A 22573-nucleotide genomic window follows, 5' to 3' on the forward strand; every position below is an offset into this window, starting at 1 on the left:
CTTCATTTTTGTGTCTATTAAGGCACCATAATATTTTTTAAGCAGTCAGTATTAGAGTGTTCCCTTATATTACGATCTGTACCTTACTCAATTTTGAGAAACACTGAATGCGCCTGTTATCCAGGTCCTGGATCTGGCTCTAGAAGAAGCTGGTCACACCAGGGGTCTAGACATGTGCTCTCATAGAGACTACACTTCATAAAAGATAATTGTACCCACCAGACATGTCTACTCATTCATTTATTGACTCATTTTTCAGATTTTTTTGAGCATCTACTATAATCTAAGGGCCTGTATATTTTGAGAAATGGCTTACTGAGACCAATGAGATTAAGTCTCTGATCTCTGGAGCACCAAGTCCAGTTTGGAAAAGACACAACGATTCCAATATGATGCAGTGATGATAATGACAGACATGTGTACAAGGTATGGTGGGAAAAGAGACAGGCACATTCAGCCTGAAGTGATGGGTGAGTGCTTTCACAAGGGGGTGGCATGTAAATTGGTTCTTAAAGAATGACTAGAAGTTACCCAGGCAAAGGTAGGGGAGAGAAGAGAGGACATTCTAAGCAAAGGGGCTCATCCCCTGGTTCTAGAGGACCGGTGAGAGAATATGTCAAGAAGAGAACTCAGATCGTACCTTTTTACACTCTCATTCCACCCTAAAGTGCCAAAACTAGCTTAATACTCAGTGTGAACAGACATTAGATGCTGGAACCAGGAAGACACAAGGGAGACACATTGCTCTGCACCTTTAAGAGGGTGACAGAAAAATTCGAAGATATGAAGCAGGCTGCAGGGACAGAGGAAGAACCACAAGAGGGCGCTGCCCCCCAGCGGGTGGTGTTTTCGCACAAATTCATCTTCCACCTCCAAGCGCACCTCATTTTTACAGCCTGTGACATGATCTTGCAGAGAAGTTGACTTGCTTCACACAGGAGCCAAGATTTTCTAGAGGATCGACCAAAGGATCAAGAAAATAGAGGAACAGCCCTCTCAGCTTTGGTGTATTCCCAAACAAAACCTGCTGCTGTTTCTCCCCCAGCCATGCTGTCTGCCTCCTGCTCGGGACTTGTGATCTTGTTGATGTTGAGTAAGTAAAATTTACTCAAAATTTCTAAGGTGTTCTATTCCTTGGTTTTAGGATGACTTTTAATCCCTAACAAACTGGAGACTACCCTCTTACATTACCAATATAACAAAGCCTTTACTTTTTTTTTTTAGGAGGGACCAATGGAGACTCGGTGACCCAGACAGAAGGCCCTGTTATCCTGCCCGAGGGGGCACCTCTGACCCTGAACTGCACCTACCAGAGCAGCTATTCTTTTTCCCTTTTCTGGTATGTCCAGTATCAAAACAAAGAGCCTCAGCTCCTCCTGAAAAGCTCATCAGAAAACCAGGGGGCGGACAGCAGAGGTTTTCAGGCCACTCTTAATAGGAGTGACAGCTCCTTCCACCTGCAGAAAGCCTCAGTGCAGATGTCGGACTCGGCCGTGTACTACTGCGCTCTGAGAGACACAGTGAGGGGGATTCAGGGGGAGCTGAGCACAAACCCAGAGGGTGCAGGTGGGCCTGGCTGTGGCAGCCCTGGGAGGGGTGTTCCCTTCTCTCCAGTGTTCTGTTCTGGAGGCTTCCTCACAGTACTTCCAGCTCTGATGCCTCAGAGCCAAGGAGCCTTGGAATTCTTGGATGAGTCTGCAGAGAGGAATTAGGGGAGGGACAGTGTAAAGAGGAACCTAAACCCTGTTCTCCAGAAACGCCTCTGTTTTCAGTGCAGCCTCTTTCCCCAAGATGGTGTACAATTCCTGGGAAGTGACGTTAACTCTGCTCCATGACAGTTCAGTTGGTATGTACTAAAATATTTCACAACCTATTCATGAAAATTCTCAGGGCTTGTAGTTCATGGACTAATGTGTGACCTTGAAGCTCGTCCATTGCTTTTACAGTTCAGGCCAGGATCCTGTGTCTTGCTGAGTTTCACCTGCAGAAACTCCATCTCCAGTGACTGAAACCCTTATCCTCTCTTCCCTTGAATTTTCCTTCCCTAGCGGTCTTTCTAGAAACACTGCTGCCTGAGTAAGTTCTATGAGGAGAGCTTCCTGAGATTTTCCTTATGTCGAGGGCACTGGTTTCAGAACAGCCCAGTCAGTAACAGCTGCGTTCATTGCGTGTCTTGCTCGCACTGTGCTGACACACCTCCATGCTTCTTCCTGTCATCACAGCAGCTCTTTACTGTGACACTAAATAATGATCTGGATTCTGGACTTGAGGATCTGTGCTATGAGGAATTCTGGATTCTGGACATGAGAAGACTATGTAACTTAATATATTATTTTATCATTGCATTTATGCCTGTGATCCTTCTGAAGTGTGTCAAATTCAGTGGCCAAGAAAACACTCAGGTGTCTGTTTATAAGACAGAACGATATTCATGGACTCTTGTTCACTGGGACCCCAAATGGCTAAAATAATCTCAAGTTTCTCCACACCAGAGAAACACAAAGTAGAGAAATGTTCACCTTTCACTAACCCCTGAGGGGATGTAGCTCACTAAGAGAAACTTTTCTGGACATTCTGGAATTCTGTGAGCCTCGTTTGTCCTTTTTCCATCTTTCATGATGCTGTGGGATTGACAGGTGCAAACATGGGTTTTGCAGGGTCTGGTGCTTCTTCGATTTCTGAGGCTCTCTTTAAGAAAAAGAAAAGAAAATTACAAATACAAGTTTCTGGGACCCAGGATGATAAGAGGGCCTAAAATATAAGCCTGATTTGCTTTAAGGTAAATCTGACTCTGGGATCCCACAGAGATCATCGTCCTCCGTAAGACTGAAATACTAGGATAGTCTGCGTTTGTCCCGACCTCTCCACCCACCAGTCCTCCTTTATACTCTAGCACTAGATCTATTATTGCGTAGTTTGAGCTCTATTTTTTTTAAAAAGCAGCTTTATTGAGATTTGCATATCATAAACTTAATCCGCTTAAGTGTAAAATGCAGTGATTTTTAGTATGTTCAGAGTTGTGCAATCATCGCCAATATCTAATTCCAGATCACCACCCACAAAAACCCTGCACCCGTTAGGGTCACTCCCCTTCCCCTTTTCCCCCAGCTGCTGGCAACCACTAATCTACTTTCTGTCTCTATGGATTTGTCTATTCTGCACATTTCATATAAATAGAATCATGTAGTAAATGGCCTTCTGTGTCTGGTTTATTTCATATAGCATAATCTTTTCAGGGTATATCCATGTATCAGTACTTCACTGCTTTTCATGACCACATAATAGTGCATTGGATGAAAATCCCTTATTTTCTTTATCCATTCATCAGTTGATGGGCATTTTGGTTGTTTCCGCTTTGGGGCAATCATGAATAAAGCTGCTATGAGTGTTCATGTACAGGACATCTGTTATTTTAAACTCTAACATATTTTGAGTTAGAAGTTTCTGTTAGTTTTGTTTTGCTTTGTTTGGTACCAACATTTCTTTATGGATATAAAATGAGCTAATATATGAGAAAATACCCTTTAAAAATAATGATTTGTGTCAAAGTGAGATACTATTCCTCAAGCAAAAAGAGGAAGATTGGCAACAGATGTTAGCTAGGGGCAATCTTCCTCACCAATAAATAAATAAATAAATAAAACAAAAAAGGGCAACAAGAAAACCTATTAATCTTGTGTTGGTTTTATTGAGGTGGGAAAATTATCTAGCTATCTTCAAACCGAATAGGTGATTATATTGATGAATTATTAAGTCTTCAGAATCATTCATACATTTCTACACTCATTATCATGTAGAATGCTTTAACTTACTGTAATAAGAATGACATTGATTTTTCTCAAAAATAGTATCATTACTCAATGAGGTAGAATGAACTGTTTACCTTGGATTTCTTTCCATAATCATACTAATGACCACTTGCACAACAGAATAGATGTGAAACGTTCCTCAAACTATCTCTCTCTGGCTTCTCTCTTTTTGTGACGTCATTGTGGTTTTTTGCAAAGCATCTAAATGTGTTACTCTTACTTACAAGCTACCTACAGAGGGAGACGTTTAAAGGGGGAATTACCCTGACTTATCAAGTCTCTTGCCTTCCCTTTCCCCTCCAGCATCCAGGGCCAGGATAACAGCTGCCACAGCAACCAGTATCCATCTGGCCTTGAACAGCATCCATTTCCTGTCCAAACGTTTATGCTTTTTACAGATATTACAACAGTTGTTCAAGAACAAAGATTTTTATTTTTCGCTCCACACACATTTTTAAAACCTCTGAGTTAGTTGTCAACATTTAAAAATCAGACATCCCGTTGAAAACTGGATTTCTAGTTTCTCTATAAAAATTGGAAGATCTCAGAACACAAGATCCTCTGGGATAGAGGTCAAAAGTTTTGTGTGAATACATAATGACTTTGATGCAGCCTCATTTTATTTTTAAAATCTATGCAAATTTGCTGTTCACAATATAAATTAATCTAAAAGTAAAATTTTAAGTTAGTTATAATATGTAAGCTAATCCACAAGACAAACAAATCTGAATGAACAGCTCATTTAACTATGCCTATTTTCTCCCTGTGATATCATATACCAGGGGGAGTATCCTGGTCTGACAAACTCCAGTCTAGTTTATTCATTAATTCAAAAGATATGTAGTTTCTATGGTAAGCGTTGGGGAAACATTAGTTATCAAGACAGACGTGATCTCTGCCTTTATGGAGGTCATATTCCAGTGGGCTTTAGTGGTATCCAGTATAGAACAGCAGGCAGAAAGAGCATTACACTGCAACTTTAGAGTTTATTACACAAACAACCTGTATGACCTAAAGCTAGGTGTCACCTCCTCTGAATCTCTGTTTCTTCATCTGTAAAATGTACAGGTTTAATTAGGAAGTTGCTGTTGAATAGATCTTTCCAAAATTGTACTAGCTTCACAGAAGCACTCAGTCCACTGTCCTTTCTGAGTTTCTAACACTTACTAGGTACTCCCCTTTATTCAGGAAGGCACTTTTAGTTGTTATAGAAATTACCATGGTTCTCATACATTGCATGATAATGTCATGGTGATGACAAAGAGCCAGAGGGAGCAGCAGAGAGGTGAGTGACTTGGGAAGTCACCTACTTTCAACACACAGGAGCTACTGTTCTATGCAGCTGGGCAGGAGAGGGAAAGGGCGGGAGGAAAGGAAGAGAGAGGAGAGAACAGGTGCCAACTCATAAGTAAAATAGCTTTTATTTGAATTTGATGTTATAGTTTCTTTCACAAGATATTAGGCACACTTCCTCTCCTCAGCTTGGCAGAATCAGGAAATGTAGAAGATGTCCGTTTGGCAAGTGTGAGGTCTCACTGAACTTTGACCAGCTGGCTGGACCTCCAGAGGACGCAGCTGCTCCTGCGAAGTCCTAAGGCAGGTTGAGAGACAGATTTTCTAGTCACAGGGTCTCCAAACATCTCCGTAAAACGAAGACCATTCACCTGGCCCTAGAGAAACTAAGAACATTGTAACTGAGTGAGGTTCTTTCAAAGTCAGAGAGTTCCATCTACAGCGGGGTTGCAAATGCAAAGACTCATAGGTGCCAAGAACAGAATGAGAATGAGTGTGGTTGTCCAAGTGTTTAAAAAAGGGTAGAAGCCCTAATTAGCACTGGGCCTCAGGATCAGAGGGATGAAAGAAAGCGATGTAAAATACAGGCATCTCCCAAGACGAGTGGGAGTCCTGAAAGTTTATTCAAAGACTGAAGTTTGTCCCTGAGTCCCACCCGAGTCAGGCTGCAAGCTTATTAAATATGGGCAGGCTGATGCACAGAAGCTGTAATACAGGGAGCCTCTGCCTGGGGGGCTGTGGAGGTTAAGCTGTCACAGCTGACAGGACAGCTGAGGACTATCCCAGCCCCGGAATAAGGTGATGATTGCAGCCATCAGGCTCCAGCCCCTGCAGTGTCTCAATCCTTCTCCCTCTTCAGGTTTCTCTGAAATTAGTCACCCTCATACCCCGCACTGCAGAGCCTCTGATCTCACACAAGATATCTCTGCTGCAAAGTTGTTCCAGTATCCCCCGGGCTAGAATTTGACTTAAAACAAACAAAGCGAAGTAGTAAAAATTTAAAAATAAAAAAAGCATAAACAAAAAGCTACTGCTCACTCAATGAGCTGTCCAGTTTCCTGAATCACTTAGATTACACGACTTCTATTTTGGACTCAATCCCGTGTTTTTTTAAAGGAGGAATGATAATAGATATTAGGTCCCTGTTACATGTGATACAGATAAGCTCTGAATTCACCCCTTTTCCTGCTTCACTTGACTAGATGTAGCTGTTGCCTTCTGCCTGGCTCCTGGTGCCACCTGTCCACTACCTACATCCTCTGCTGTGTTTGCCCTCACGCCTGTCTCCTTCTGGACGATGGGACACACGCTCAACAGCTTAGTGCCCCTCACAATGTCATCTCTAAAAACCCTTCCACTGGATTTCATAACTAAAGTTTCCTTTTCTTTGAAAAGAATAAAACTGCCCATCAGAGTCAGATGTCCTTGGGAGGGAACAGTATGATGCGAAATATGTACTCTCCTCGGAAGTAGGTGGAATTCCTATGCTTCACACCATCACTGATCCGTAATTTCTGGTCTTCTTCAGCATTTCCAGAGAGAACCAGGATTAGCTGGGCCTGAAATAGTAAATCAATGAATTGAGCTCCCTACAGAAGTGAAAATTGTCTTTGTTTCTTATTTACTAGATTTAAAAAGATACCGCCCTCTACAACCAATCATCAATTTACAGAAAGTACAAACGACAGAGGAACACATTAAACTGATCCAAAGTATACAATGCGCAAAATCCATAGCATGGGAAAGCTCTACAGGAAAAACTTGGTTTTTTCAAAATAAACTACAAAGAATAAGATGGAGTAAACTAAAAGAGGCCTAAAAACATATCACCCAATTACAATGTTTGGTCCTTAGGTGGATTCTGAATGAAACAAACTAAACTAATTGGCATTTGAACACAGGTTGGCTACTTGATTGTATTAAAGAATTATTGTTAATTTTAAGTGCCATTATGACACTGTGGCTGTGTTTTAAAAAATCAGAATTTAGAGATATATGCTAAAATAGTCAAGGGCAAAATAACATGATGTCTGGGATTCTTTTTTAAAACATAGAGTGAGGAAATGCAAGTGGTGGTATAAATGAAAGAAGATTGGCCATGAACTGATAATTGATGAAACTGAGTGAGGAGTACGTGAGGCTTCATTGTTACATAGAGTTTTCATTTTGTATTTTTTTTTTGAGTAAATTTAGTGCTGAGCTCACATCCGTGTCCATCTTCCTCTATTTTATATGTGGGATGCCTGCCACAGCATGGCTTGACAAGTGGTGCACAGGTCCGCACCTGGGAACCGAACCAGCGAACCCCAGGCTACTGAAGTGGAACATGCGAGCTTAACCACTGTGCCACCAGGCCGGCCCCCATAGTGTATACTTTTCTATACATTTGAAGCTATCCTTAACAAGACTAAAAGTTGAAATTGACTAGATTCAAATCCTGTCATCTCCACTGCAGCATGACTTTTGATGTATGCTTTAACATATCTGTGCTTCAGTTTCTTCATGTTTAAAATGGTGATAATAGAGCTTACCTCATGGATTTGAGTTGGGAATTGAACGAAACCATGTGTATATATTTATCACATTAAATTGGGGCCAGCCTGGTGGCACAGTGGTTGAGTTCGCGTGCTCTGCTTCAGCAGCCCAGGGTTCGTGGGTTCGGATCTGGGACATGGACCTACCTACCACTCATCAAGCCATGCTGTGGTGGTGTCCCACATACAAAGTGGAGGAGGATTAGCACAGATGTTAGCTCAAGCCAATCTGCCTCATAAAAGGAAAAACAAATTATATATAAACACACACACACGTATGTATATATATGTAATAAAATTTTAGTACGGGTACATAGCATGGAATCTTGACGTAGTAAGTACATTCACGATGACGGTTATTAATATAAAGGGCAGGGCTGCTTCTAGAGCCTACATCAAGTTTTCAATCATGTGCTCTTTTTATAACACCAAGCTGCTCCTTGACATGTTTTTCAAGAAGAGAACCAAAGGTCTGAAAAGGCAGGGATTTCTTGACATTGCTTGAAAAGTCACCCCAAAAAGGAGTCTGGATGCTCTCTGATAAATACCCACCTCACAGCTGCTCTTCCACCACACCCACCCTCCTGACAAGCCCACATCCTGACAGAGAAGCAGCAGACGACTGATGTTTAATGGAAAAATGCTGTTCTCAGGGGCAGGCAGGGCCACTTTAATTCCCCTGGCTAGATCATTTAAGGTTTATTTCCTCATGTTTGCTGACAGGCGAAAGAAGAAATGCTCTAGGACATGGCCAGTATTCACACCAGGCTTCAAAGTGATTTGGTTTCAGCCTTGCACACTGTTGAAATAAATATCCATCAAAGTTCCACATGTCAAGATAAAAGCTAACAAACAAATGGCATTTCCAACCCCACCCCCCCAACCCCGGAGCAAATACACAACTAATAGATAAGTTGGGAGACACTAAATTTCAATGGGTTATGGAGGGTTTTCTCCCTCTTATTTTAAGAGTATATAAACACTTTTTAGATGTATCTGAAATATGACTGATTGATGAATTAATTTTACCTGAGTTTAGGCAATTATTGGCAGAGAGGATGTTCTTATACTGTATCCAGTTTAAATGCAAGCTGTCTTGGGAGTGGAGTGAGCTTTCTAACCTGCTCCAAGAAACTAGGAGGAAGTATCATCTACTCCCACAGCACAAGACATCCCCTCACTCCTCTGCTTATTAACAGGAATATGGGCGCCATGTGTCTGGTCACTGATCTGCATCTCTGCTAAAATCATTCCCATTGCAGAATATCCTCTCTCCATCTCTGCAGGCTAAAATCCTGTCTACACCTCTTGCAGCTATACTTTCTGGAAGGAAAATGGGAGCACAGCTGGTAAGAAAAGATACCTGTTTTGCTGATGGGTAGACTGGGACATGTGGCCTAGACACTGAATCACTGTCATTTCATAATTTATATGCACAATTATTAAAATGTAGAGTGGTCCTGGAGAATATATAGCCACCATCCTTATCTTACAGGGCCTAGCCATTCTGACCCAAATATACAATGGATGTAATCTCTCCTCCTCTAAACTGCCCAGTCACTCCTTAACCCTTCTTGGCACTTATCACTTGAAACTTTGTATTGTGGTTCTGAAAAGTCATATCTACAACTACACCATGAACAGAATGGCTAAAACAAAGAAGACAGATAACACCAAGTGTTTATAAGAACATGGAGCAACAGGAACTCTTGTATACTGCTGGAGGCAATGTGAACTGGCACAACTTTGGAAATCATTTGGAAATAGCCACTCAAGCTGAGCATAAGCATATCCTGTGATCCAGCAGTTATGCCTCTAGATATATATTCAACAAAAAATGTGACATATGTTCATACATGAAACATGTACATGAATAAGAACATATTTTCTGTCAGTAATTGAATACCATAAAGCTGGAAAACAGCCCAGATGTTCATCAGCAATTTCAAAGATAAATAAATGATGAAAGCCGAAAACTACACAGCAATGAAAAATGGATAAACTTGCTATATGCTTCATGTGGAATGAATACCACAAATATTACTGAGTGAGAGATGTCAGACACAAAGGAAGTTAAACAGCGGGCAAAACTAATCTGTGAAGTTATAAGTCAGGAGAGAAGAGATGGTGGTTGTCTTTATGGGGAGATAGTGACTGGGAGATAGCACAGGGAGGCTTCTGGGATGTTAGTAATGCTCTGTTTCTCAATCTGGGTGCCAATAGCATGGGTGATTCACTTTGTGAGAATTCACCCAGCTCTATACTTAAGTTTTGTGCACTTTTCTGATTGTATATTACACTTAAATAAAGTTTAAGAAATTATACTTTATCTACCCCATTAACTAAATATTCAGTCGTTTTCATATCCCCACTGCTCCTCATGCTGTGCCTTTGTTTAACAGATGCTTAATAAATGTTTGCTCAATAAAGTACTTGGCTATTTTTGATACGTATTTGCAAAGATGCTGTGCTCCGAGTTCCAAGAACCCGACATGTTACTAGGTAGGCTTGACCTTCCCTCTGTTGCTTGCTGGTGACTGCCCTAAGTTCCGACCCTCAGTGTCTCACATCTGGATTTCTGTAACAGTATTTTAACCGGCCTCCATCCTACCAGGGTCTCCTCCCCATAATCTATCTTATATCCCGCAGAATGATTTATTCTCTTAAAAAACACAGCATCAATCACATCAGTCCACTGTTTAACAAGCTTCAGTGACCGTCCTTTGCCTGTAATAATAACGTTAAAGTTCTTGGTGTGGCTCTCAGTGGCTCTATAATTTTGTGTTGACCTTTCTGCTTCACCAGATTGAGTCTGACTCTAGAATGAGGCTGGGAAACACTCGCTGTCCTCCACAAACAGCCCTGCCGACGGCCCTTTGCTCCCATCATAGCCTCTATCTCAATGCTTGACCTCATTCATCCTCCCAATCCTAGAGACTGTCTCAGATCATTCCTGCCTCAAGAAGGATTTCCTGATCACTACAGCCACAGCCAGCTCTCCCTTCTTATGAAAACCTCTGCCACCAATTTACTGTCTCTGATGAATTACCTCATATTTTTTAATATTTCAGTCGTACCATCTAATTTTGCAATGCACTTTTATAAGCATTATCTCATTTGCTCCTCATAGTAATGTTGTGAGCAAGAAAAGGTACAGAGAATTAATCTCTCTTTATAGATTAAAAAAACTAAGTTTCAGAGAGGTGAAGTGACCTGAACCAGTGTACTCAGCCAAGGGTGGAGCCCATTCTCATCCAGGCTCTCCATATCCAATTACCTGCCTGTGAGCTCATGCCTTATCACTCCAAAAAGATTATACGTGTTTTGAAATGTGCTTACACTTTCGCGTCCCTCATAGCACCGGACTTATGCGATTCTGCAGAGTTGAGTCATTTTATTTCACCATCGTCCCTACTCAGCTCACGGACTGACAAAGGCACGCTGCTGCTGGATGGGACCTCTGTAGCAAAGCTGAGTGGTTGGAAGAAGCACATCACTGCAGCTCCAGAATATTTAGCTTTGGGGAGAAGGAAAGAGGGTAGAGCCCTTCCAAGGCCACGGCAGCTTTCATTTTACCCCCATGTCCTAGGCTCTAAATTGAAAAAAAGGTCAAAGGAGGCCAGCAGAGGTAGTGGCAATGGACTTCAAGAATCACAATTTAATCAAGTTTCAAATCAATCAATTCCAGAGACTACTCCTCAAATAATTCAACTTTTAGGCAAAGTGGAGAACTTTTTGATTTTGAAACTCAGCTTTATAAAATTTAAGATATTTTAATATGAAACAATTTTATTTATTCCAAAAGCTAGACGATACTAGATCTTTCTGGAAGCTAGACAGAAAACTATTGTGATGAAGTGAGGCGAAGACAGAAGCACCAGGTGTGTGTTGGGGCATCCAAACCTGAAGGTCGATGCTGCCTTCTTCCCTGGCCTTCTGGACTCCTGCACACCGAGTGTCAGAACCTGGGCATTGGAGCTTAAACATCTTGACAGACAGGCCTGAGATAGGGTGAAGGAGATGGAAGAACAAAAATACATCTAAACACTGGAAATAAGATATTCAAATAGGTTTTATTCACTTTGTAGTAAATGCATCAGCTGTCTGTTTCCAGTCTGGCCCCTCATCCGCATGCCTGGGGCTGGACTAGCAGGAGTGTGGGAAGCAATAGGATTTGTCTTACTGATCTGCTCCTCACTCGACTGAAAGAAATTTGAGATAGGAATCACGTCTGGATTTGGTTTATGTGTTTTTTACAGAGCTTTACACATTGTAGACAACTCTTCAAGTTTCCAGAATGAATGCTTGAGCTTAGGGATTCCTGAGCATGCACGATGGTTTAGGAGCAGCTAGGCGATCTTCTTAGCCAGAGAATCTTGCCAGCGTGACAATCTACTCAACACCCTAATTTTAGTCAGAGTTAAAATAATTTTAATTGGTGAGAAAATCTATTTAGGTGCATATTTATTATTTGTAGAAGATGATTCTTCTTTTCAACTGACATGGTCACAGCCATTGTTATTATGTTGACAGCACAGCCCCTGAGAGTCTGTGTAAGAAAATATCACAGCTGTCTGCACTCACAAAGTCCCAATGCTTTGAAATGGTTTGTGAAAGTAGGGAACAATGTTTCGACTGCTTACTATTATACAATCAAATCTTATATAAAGTAAACTCAATCCTAGAGAAATAACAAGCTATGAAAATGACTCTTTAATATCTTCTGAGGGGTTTACTTCAGTAGCACAAATAATTACAAAGGAAACTGGACAAACAACTCAACAGACCCTGAGCAAACAGTACTTTTAAATGAGATTCCTGAATTCCCTAATAAAACAAATAAACAGGAGACAGATTAATGCCATGTTCATGCCTCTGGAATGAAGAGAGCCTGACTGATAACATTAAACATCTAAACTTGACTTTCTAAAAAAAAATACTTAGTTGGATTAAAAAAGGATATGACAAGAAGTAAAAAGATAGTGTTTCAAGAATCAAGTTACCTAAGTAAGGTTACCTCATAAGGCTAAAGGTATAAGGCTGCTGTCATCCAAGTGTGGTCCAGGGACACTGGGGGACCCTTTCTGGGCACCTGGGACACCAAACTCAGTGAGTTTCATCTCGTGAGTTAAGCCAAGATTCAAAGTGACACCGCTGTAGTTTTCTCTCTCTCTCACTGTACACATCCCTCCTCTCTGGTGCACTGGTCCACAAACTCTAGATGCTTCACAATCCCCAATGTCCTCCTCTGTCTCATCAACACAGTGAGACAGCTGGGCTATTTTTGGCAAATCCTCCCTGCACTGGTGCCTAGAAACTACCTCCAGGAAGCGAGCTGGGGCAATGTTAGGGCTCAACCACTTACTTTCCTTGGCTCTGTGCTATCCGTAGCCCAGTGTCCAAAAATTGTTGTTTCATTTTGTCCAGTTTTCTACTTGGAAGGTCAGCTCTGCCTTAGTCAGTGAAACAGAAGTCATAGTAATTTATTTTTATTGTGTTTTACAAATGTGTCAGTTCATGACGGTTGGAAAAAACCCTGCTCATTCAACTGCAGATTATTTGAGGAGAACTACATTAGATAATGATTCCTCTCTGAGATGGCATGTTGATTGAGTGAATGAACAGAACAGATTCAGGTAAGGAACTGGAGGAGAGTGGGGAGGACTTTCTGGGCAGAGGGATCCTTCTCTGACCCATGGGAACCATGGGGACACATGGAAGAATGAGACCTAGATTATTTATTTCACTTAAAAGCTGGGGTTATTTGGGAAGCTATAGATCTCTGTACCATGCAGAGAATGATGGAAGTAATAATTGAATAGTTTCCCAAGCATAGTTGTGAAACTATAAAGCAATTGTTTAGTGCTTTCTTGCCAGAGTCCCACCCCATTCTTCTGTATCTATCTATCAAGGAATTGTAGAAGGAATAGGGTCAGAAATGGTTGAGGTGCAATTTTCATTATGACCAGCAGAGGGCGGTGCTTCCTTCAGATGTCATTACATATTTTTTCAGGTGGTGGTTTGACTCCCCTACCTATGTAGTCACAAGACAGACTACTGCTGTGCAGAAAGGGGCTCTTAGTTTATGAGTGAGGAGTTTCTACAAGATCTCACTGGAGACTAGTTAGATTTGGTGAACTCCAGGGAGCAAGGATCATTTTCTTCTGACAACATGGTTTCTGCCACCTGCTTAGTTCTTGTGATTTTAATATTCAGTAAGTAACATTTTATCCTAAATATTAATGATTTTTCATTTTCCTATAATCACCGATAACTTTTAGTTTTCTTCTCTAGCTGAAAACGCTCCTCAAGTGCATTTCTAACGTAATAAACTAATTATTTTTAGGAGGCACCAAGGGAGACTCAGTGAACCAGACAGAAGGCCCAGTCACTCTCTCAGAGGGGGCACCTGTGATCCTGAACTGCACCTACCAGACTACTTATTCAGCTTCTTTCCTTTTCTGGTATGTCCAGTACCTCAATAAATCTCCTCAACTCCTCCTGAAGAGCTCAACAGGAAACCAGAGGACAGAGCCTCAAGGCTTTCAGGCCAATCATGTTAAGAGTGACAGCTCCTTCCACCTGCGGAAACCCTCAGTGCAGATGTCAGACTCGGCCGTGTACTACTGCGCTGTGAGAGACACAGTGAGGGGGTCTGCAGGGGGAGCTGAACACAAACCCAGAGGGCGCAGGTGGGGCTGAAGGTAAGCTTCCCTAGGAGAGAGGGTTATATCATCTCCCTAGGCAGTGTAGAGTTTATTTAGAGTTTCCTTGGAAAAATGAACCAAACTCAGGTCTAAATCCTAGAAACCTAGGTGGGTGGGAATTGCTCTGCAGATAGGATACGGTGGATGTCAGTGTTAAAGGGAACCCCAGCTTTGATCCCCAGAAGTGCCCATGCTCAGCCAGAAAGCCTCCTTTCTTCCCCAGACTACAAAACCTCTCATAGGAAACATTTCCAGGAAAACCTTGCCATGGAATTAATATCTACCAATGTATGTTAAATATTTAAAAGCCCCAGTAATCTTGTACTTTTCATGCAAATGTTCATGAACCAAATAAGGGACATAGAATCTGGTCTTTAGCATCCTGCAAAAGTCTCTGCAACTAAGCTGGGCTTTGCCTCTCTCTGGCTCAGTCCCTGCAGCAGAAAGTTCAACCCAACTCCCCATGGAAACGTCACTCCATAGAGCTGCCCAGGAAACACTGCTATGGTGGGACACTTGGGACAAGGCACTGAGGGACGTCCCCTCCTCCCGTCTACATTACACATTTGGTGAGAGGTAGCCCAGGCAGGAAAGGCTGTGTCCAGGGAATCCTCACTCTGCATATTCAGTCTCCTTTGCTGTCATCCAGATCTTTAAATCCCAAGGATGTGATGCAGTCAGTCCCTTGAGTTTGGGCTTTAGGTTCTCTGATAATTCATCTGAAAGGAGGCCAGGAATTTGACCCATCTCAGCCCTTTAAACTAAAAGATTTCAATATTCTTACATATTTCTCTGTAAAACTGTAAAAAAAAAAAAGAAAGATCTGTATGCAAAGACCATGGATGCCTCTCACAGGAATGACCCAGGTCAGTTTATAGAGTAGGAGATATAAAGACTATAAAGAATAGGAAGGTATCTTAGTCAGCTTGGCCTGCCATTGAAAGATACCACAGACTGGGCGGCTTAAACAACAGAAATTTGTCTTCTCAATTCTGGAGCCCAGAAGTCCAAGGTCTAAGTACCAGCAAAGCTGATTTCTGGTGAGTCTCTCTCCACGACTGGAAGATGGCTGCCTGCTTGCAATGTCCCCACATGGCCTTTCCTCTGTATGCAAGTGCAGAGAGAGAGAGAGATCTCTAGTATCTCTTTCTCTTCTTATAAGGACACCAGTCCTATTGGATGAGGGCCCCTCCCTTATGTTCTCACTTAACTTTACTACCTCCTTAAAGGCTCTATCTCCATAGTAACATTGGAGGTTAGGGCTTCAGCATATGAATTTTAGGGAGATACAATTCAATCCCTAAGAGGAAGATACACGCTGTCTATTATTAACTAGGGAGCCAAGTGGATAATGTAATCTCATGTTTCTGGATTCCAAATTGGAGCTATAATAGTACTACACAGGAAAACAAGGATGTCTCATCTGAACATTGGTCAAACTTCAAACCCTAGAATAATTTCAAATCCTAGAATAAACTCTCAATTCTAGTAAGAAACAATGGAGAGTTCTCTTGAATTCTTTTTACTGACCTTATGACTTCAGCTGAGCTGTAATTTGAGGAGCTCATGGAGACAGGAGCAAGGATACCCAGGGTTTATTCCCCACTTGCCTCCTCCTCCTCTGTTAGTTATTCTTAGTTTGCCTTTCTGCCCAAAGCTGTGCTTCCTCCCGTCTGTCTTGTTCTATGCCCTGGTAGTCCTATCCCTGTGAACCGCATCATCCGGGCTTTCTTGATATTTGGCATCCTACTTTGTTGAGCCACTGCATAAGAATTGGTAAAAGATCTGTGGGTGGGAAGAGAGAAAGATCAAGTATTTTTCTTTTGCCCCTTGCTTGCTTGGATGTAGTGGTTCTGACACTAGCTGCCTCCCTCCCTGGTATGGACTAAATATTGGCGTCCCTCAAAATTAATATGTTGGAGTGTTAACTGCCAGTGTAATGGTGTTGGAGGTAGGATCTTTGGGAGGTAATTAGGTTTAGATGAGGTCATGACGGAGGGGCCCCATGATGGGATTACTGTGCTTATTTTTTTAAAGAGTTTATTTAGAGCAGTGTGATCCCAAGTGTGATAAATACAAAGACCCCACCCAGGACATCACAATAAAAATTCTGAAAAAAATTGAATAAAGATCAGACCTTAAAAGTTGTCAGAAGAAAAAGACAGACACATTACATGCATGTAGGAACAATAATACAAATGATAACCAACATTTTACCAAAAACAATGGAAATCAGAAGACAGTGAGATGACATTTAGAGAGCTGAAAGAAAAAAAAATTGACCATCTAGAATTCTATGGGCAGGAAAAATATCCTTTACAAATAAATGCAAAATAAATGTTTTTTCAGAGAGACGAAAGCAAAGATCGCTTCTCTCCAGCTGACTTGAGTATAAGAAATGCTGAAAGAAGGTTGTTATATTATGAGGAAGCACTATTACATGGAAATTCAAATTCACAAGAAGAAGCAAATATCAGAAAGGGTAGATATCTGGGTAAATTTAAAAAAATTTATTGGTAATTTTTATATCTTCATTTACTTTAAAAAGCTATTGTCTCTTTGAATCAAAATAAAAACAATCTGTTGTTGGTGTTTATAGCATATTCAGATATAACAAGAATGTATTTCCTCCATCAGGGGAAATAATGTTATTTGAAAATAGACTAGGATAAATTAAAGATGCATATTTAAATCTCAAAAGCTACTACTCTGCTAAAAATAGCACAAAACAGACAGACAATATCTTTGGGACCTCAGAGCAGGCAGAGATGTCTTTGGCATCGTACAAAATACACTAACTGTAAAAGAAAGATGATGAGTAGGACACGAGCAAAAGTAAAAATTTCTGCTTAACAAAAGACAATATGAATAAAATCAGTAAACAATCTAAAGCTTGGAAAAAAATATTCCAGAAAGATGTATCTGGAGAAGGATTATTTCCAGAGTATATAAAGAATTCTCATAAATCAACAAAAAAAGATAACTGAAAAATAAAACACTTCAATAGGATGACTAATAAGCACATACAGTGCGCTCAACATCATTAGTCACTAGGGAGATGCAGATTAAATCCACATTCAGATGCTATTCACTACCATGAGAAGGACTATAATCAAACCATCAGATAACCTCAAATATTGGGAGATATGTGAAGCAACTGAACGTTTCATGAACCGCTGGTGGGAATGTAAAATGATACGGTCACTTTGGAGAGTTTCTATGGCCCAGCAAGGCCACTGATAAGTATTTACTGAAGAGAAGTGAAAACAGACCACAAATGGCCCAAACAAAAATGCATGTAGCAGCCTTATTCATATTTGCCACAAAGTGGAAACAACTCAAATGTCTATCAACAGGAGAATGTGCACACAATTCTGGTGTGTGAGGAACATTTCTCAGTGATACAGAGGAGTGAACCACTGACTGATACACACAACAGCAGGATGGGGCTCTAAAAACTTATGTTGAGCAACAGAAGCCAGACCCTCCTGCCAAACACTAATGATTCCATTTATATGCAATTCAAGAAAGGAAAAAAACTAAACTATGGTTCAAAGTAAAAAAGGTGGTTTCCTCTGTGAAGGAGAGTTTGACTGGAGAGGGCACAAGGGGACTTTCTGGGGTGAAGGAAATGTCCTCTATTTTGTTGGAGTGGTGATTACACAGGTATATACAGTTCTCAAACACATTGAAATGAACATATAGGAAGTGTGCATTTTATTATAAGTGAAATATATGTCAATAAAAAAGGAACCAAAATAAAATAAAATAACCTACACATGGAGAAACGTGCACCTGCATAATTGGAGAGCTAGATGAATTGTCACAAAGTGGAAGAACCCAGGTAACCAGCATCCATATTGAGAAACAAGACATGACCCACGTGCCGAGCCACTCCTGTCTTGACTACCCTAAGTAACCACTATCCTGACATCAACTGCACAGATTAGTTTCCTCTGTTTTTGTACTTTATGCAAATAGAATCATTTAGCGTGTTCTCCTGTATCTGGCTTCTTTTACACAATCTTACCTTTGTGAGATTATTCATATTATTATGTGTAGCTGTAGATCCTTATTCTGAGAGCTGTATGGTATTCCATTTTCTTTGATAATTTCATTTGTATGTATTCAGCCTCTCAGAGCATATTAATGTCTATCCAATCTTTGTTGATTCTGAGTCTCCGGCAGTTGTCAGAGGGGTTGGGAGTCGACTGTAATCACAGCAGACACAGCTGTTCTGTAACAATTAGAAAAGCACAAACAAATTTCTGCAACAACTACAGAAAGCTGGACAAATTAATTTTCTCTGTGTGTATTTTATCTGATTTTGGTTCACTTTTTTATTGAGGTATAATTTTTTTTCTACCGTGAAATGCACAGATCTTACAAGTTCAGTTCAGTGTGCCTTGAGAATTATGTACTTCCACATAAAACAATATATGCAACATTTCCTTCACCCCAGAGTTCTTCTTGTGCTTCTTTTCAATCAAATCCTTCCTCCTGGAGACAAACACTTTCTGATGTTTTTATCACTAGTGGAATCATCTTGAACTTTTAAAAAATTCTGTTTTCTCATAATGTAACATGGGTGTTAGATGTCACTAAATATGTTTGTTTATGGAAGAGAAAATAAACAGATGATTGAAAGCAGCAGTCAATTTAGTCACAATGATAAATCAGCACATTGATGCTGTGCAAATCAGACATCAGCTTCCCTGCTGCTGAGACATAAGGCTATTGAGGTACTGCTCCCAGTGAAAGCCTTTGAGCCACAGCTGCTGCAGCAGTGTGATGAAGAGGCACTTGCAATTTTTGAACGGCCACGTTTTTGATATAAGAAAAGAATGCGTGATCTCGCTAGTTTGTACTCATCTTGACTATAGGGTGCAATATTGGGAAGCAAGATTTTTTCTAGCGTAGACTTACTATTGATTGCTGTTAGTCATGTGCAGCTGGACAAATTTTGTCAATCAGGAGCCTTGCTGTGATAACATTAAGCAGACGAAGAACTTTATCCAATGTAAATTTCCCCAGAAACCAATGCCTTGGAGTGTAGGAAGAAAAATTAGGATGATCAAGAGTGAACAGTTTTGTCTTCCCGTCTGGACGAAAAATCTGTGAGCATACTTCACTGCAGATTTTGGCTGGAGACAAAAAACCATACACCATCCAAAAACGTGGATGACTATTTGTTCTCAGAAGTCACCACAATCATAATAAATTGTTTGTCTTATGAAACTTACAAGTCCTTCCTCGACGCATTGGCTGAACATGACAAATGGTTGCATTGTTAATGCCCTGCAATTCAATTTAGCTCGTACACAGGTCCAGATATAATTACTGTTAATTAAAGTACAAAATGACTAAATAGGCAGGTTAGAATCTCCAACCATGTCAACAACGGTATGACACAGCCAAACTAATGTAGCAAATTACATTTCCTGTGTTGGCGAAGAACCATCAGTAATTGTGCACGTGCCCTGTCAGTGACAAGCCAGGCATCTAGACCTGAATTTGAAACAGAAGTCAGCACATTTCACTCAGAGGAGACCTTCTGAAATGCTGCTCCCTGGTCTGCTGAGAGTAGTCATAGCCTCAATCTGCCTTGGTAAGGCTGGTGAGGATGGCCACAAACATGACTCAGAGAGGGTAGAGGAAGGTTATCATAAGGAAAATGTTCTCTCTCCTGAGAACAGACAGAGAACATGTCTAAAAGTGTCATTCATGAAAAGATCTTTATCTTCAATTCTTTATCTTGAAGTAGATCATTTGAAAAAGATTAAAAACAAACATTTTATTGTTTATTACATTAAAGTGGAAGACCCAAAACTGAAATGGCTTCCCCATTCCAACTTGTACTCCCAAAGTTGATGCTGGTCATATTGCACCCCAAATCTGGCCTGATGTTGAAAACGGGGCTTTAGGAAGCTTCACTGGAAGGATTAGGACCTCCCAGAGACTGAAGCTGGGTCTGTGCTCTTTCTTGTTTGTATTTTTGGTTTCCAGAAGCCCTCCTTATGTCCCCTTCTGGTCACTACCTGCCGTTTGAAGGAAACCACAATCCCATAGATTAGTTTTGCCTGCTTTTGGACTTTATATAAACAGAATAATGTAGTTTGGAGTTTTTCTACCTGGATTTTTCTCTTAATATTCTATTTCTAAGATTCATCCATGTTGTATACAGTTCACTTTGTTTATTCTCACCAGTGAATGAATATACCACAGTTTACTTAGCCATCTACTTAAATAATATTTGGATTTTTCTAGTCTTTGGCTTCTGTTTCTACAGATTTTCCTCATATGGCATTATTTCCAGGTTTGGTAATAAGAGTCCTATAAAGCTAAGAGTGGTAGTGAGTAGGGGGGTGGTCCAGGCTGAAAGAAAATCATAGTTAATTCAGCTCTGAGTTCCCGTATTTTTCCTTTCCATCATCCTAGTTTCTGGGCACAAATGACATGACCTTTGTCCAGGAGGTGTTCTCCAGACACTAGATACTGCCCTTGTGGACAAGAAACTATCTGTTGCCATTTGTCATTACCATTGCCATGACTTGCTCTGCTTCTTTGTACATATATTTTTTTCAAGTCTCATGACCTAGTTGGTTTACTTAGCTTTGGGGTAGACATTCTTACCATTGGGAGTCCTAGCCTAAGACTTAGGGAAAATGAGCCTGTTTTTCTAATTTCCTGACTCTGGTTCCAAGGGAGGAAATATTTCAATTGAGAATCCTTTAAAGCTCCCAGATTCTTAACCCTTAAGAAAACTTAAGAAAATATTACCCTCAATATTTGTAATATTGGTCTTTTCAAAATCCCCCCCATGATAGCGACGTCAGGGCTCTGCCCCTGGGACAGTAGGAAGAAGCATCACTACATTCTGGGGAGAACTGGGCTTTTGGGCCTTAGAACTGTGGCTGTAACTGTGAAAAGAGGTAAATAACAGCATGCAATTTTAGCATAAAGCAATAACAAAAAGAGGGATTTTTCATTATTGGGACAATTTGTAGAGAATATTCTTTTCTTGAGGAAACACATGTTCAATTATCAGGAAAGAAGTCATAGACAAGGAAGAAAAATATCACATTCAGTTCAGTTTGATGACTGAAAGATGAATGGGCATTTTTCTCAGAGAATTTTAAAGTTCAAAGGAATGTGACTGTGAGGAAAGATTACAGTTATCCTTGATCATAAGATAGATGTAACCACTTTCCATATCTATTCTAGAAAACATTGCCCTGTAATACATGATAGGGGATTTCAGAGGCTGATGAGTTGAGAAGGGTTTAGTTTGGGTCCTATATTTTTAAATTTGTGTTTTAAGTGCAGAAATAATAGTAAGCATAAAACAGGAAAATTTGCAGGGTGAAAGCGTACAATTTTTCACTCCTCTATGAGAACTCCTCAATCTACATTTTGTTAATCCTGCTTTGAGCTGGCTACTTGATCACAGCAAATAAGTAAAGCTTAAGACAAAGATAAGGACACATTCTTCTTAAAAATTTTTTAAAAATATAAACATTATAAAAAACTAATTCAAAGTGAATCATGGACTTAAAAGTAGAGCATAAAACTATGAAACTTTTAGAAAGAAAAGTAGGAGAAATTCTTCGGGACCTGGGGCTAGGTGAAGAGTTCTTAGATTTGATGCCAAAAGATCTCTCACGCACATGCACACGCACACACACACACACTGGACTTCATAAAAATGGAAATTTTTCCTCTGCAAAAGACCCCGTTAAGAAAATGAAAAGAAAAGCTATAGACTTGGAGTAAATACTTGCAAACCATGTATCTGACACAAGACTTGTATCTAGAATATATAAAGAACTCTCAAAACCCAATGGTAAAAACAGCAAAAATCTAGAAACAACCCATATGTCCTTCAGTGGATGACTGGTTAAGCAAACTATGATACATGCATACCATGGAATGCTGCTCAGAGATAAAAAGAACAAACAGGTTGGATACGCACAATAACTTGGATAGATCTGATGCTTTTATTACTCATGCTGAGTGAAAAAAAAATCTCAAAAGGCTACTACAATATAATTCCACTTATGTGACATCATTGATATAACAAAATTGTAAGAATGAGAACAGATTAGTGATTGTTGGGTGTTGATGGAGGAGGGAATGGGTGTGGCTACAAGGGGGTAGCATGAGGAAGCCTTGTGGTCATGAAACAGTTGTGCATCTTGATTGTGGCAGTGAATTTATACATAAGATATGT

At 40.5% G+C, this 22573-nt stretch overlaps 1 gene segment (V, D, J or C); it reads left to right on the forward strand.

The window, feature by feature from the left end:
* Nucleotides 1-845: 845 nt before the first annotated feature.
* Nucleotides 846-3195, forward strand: LOC100072799 (T cell receptor alpha variable 18-like). The segment is given in 2 exon segments: nucleotides 846-1093; nucleotides 1225-3195. Coding segments are annotated over 2 exon segments (534 nt in total).
* Nucleotides 3196-22573: the final 19378 nt, after the last annotated feature.

The sequence above is a fragment of the Equus caballus genome, chromosome 1 (genome assembly GCF_041296265.1).
Source record: "Equus caballus isolate H_3958 breed thoroughbred chromosome 1, TB-T2T, whole genome shotgun sequence".
NCBI lineage: Eukaryota > Metazoa > Chordata > Mammalia > Perissodactyla > Equidae > Equus > Equus caballus.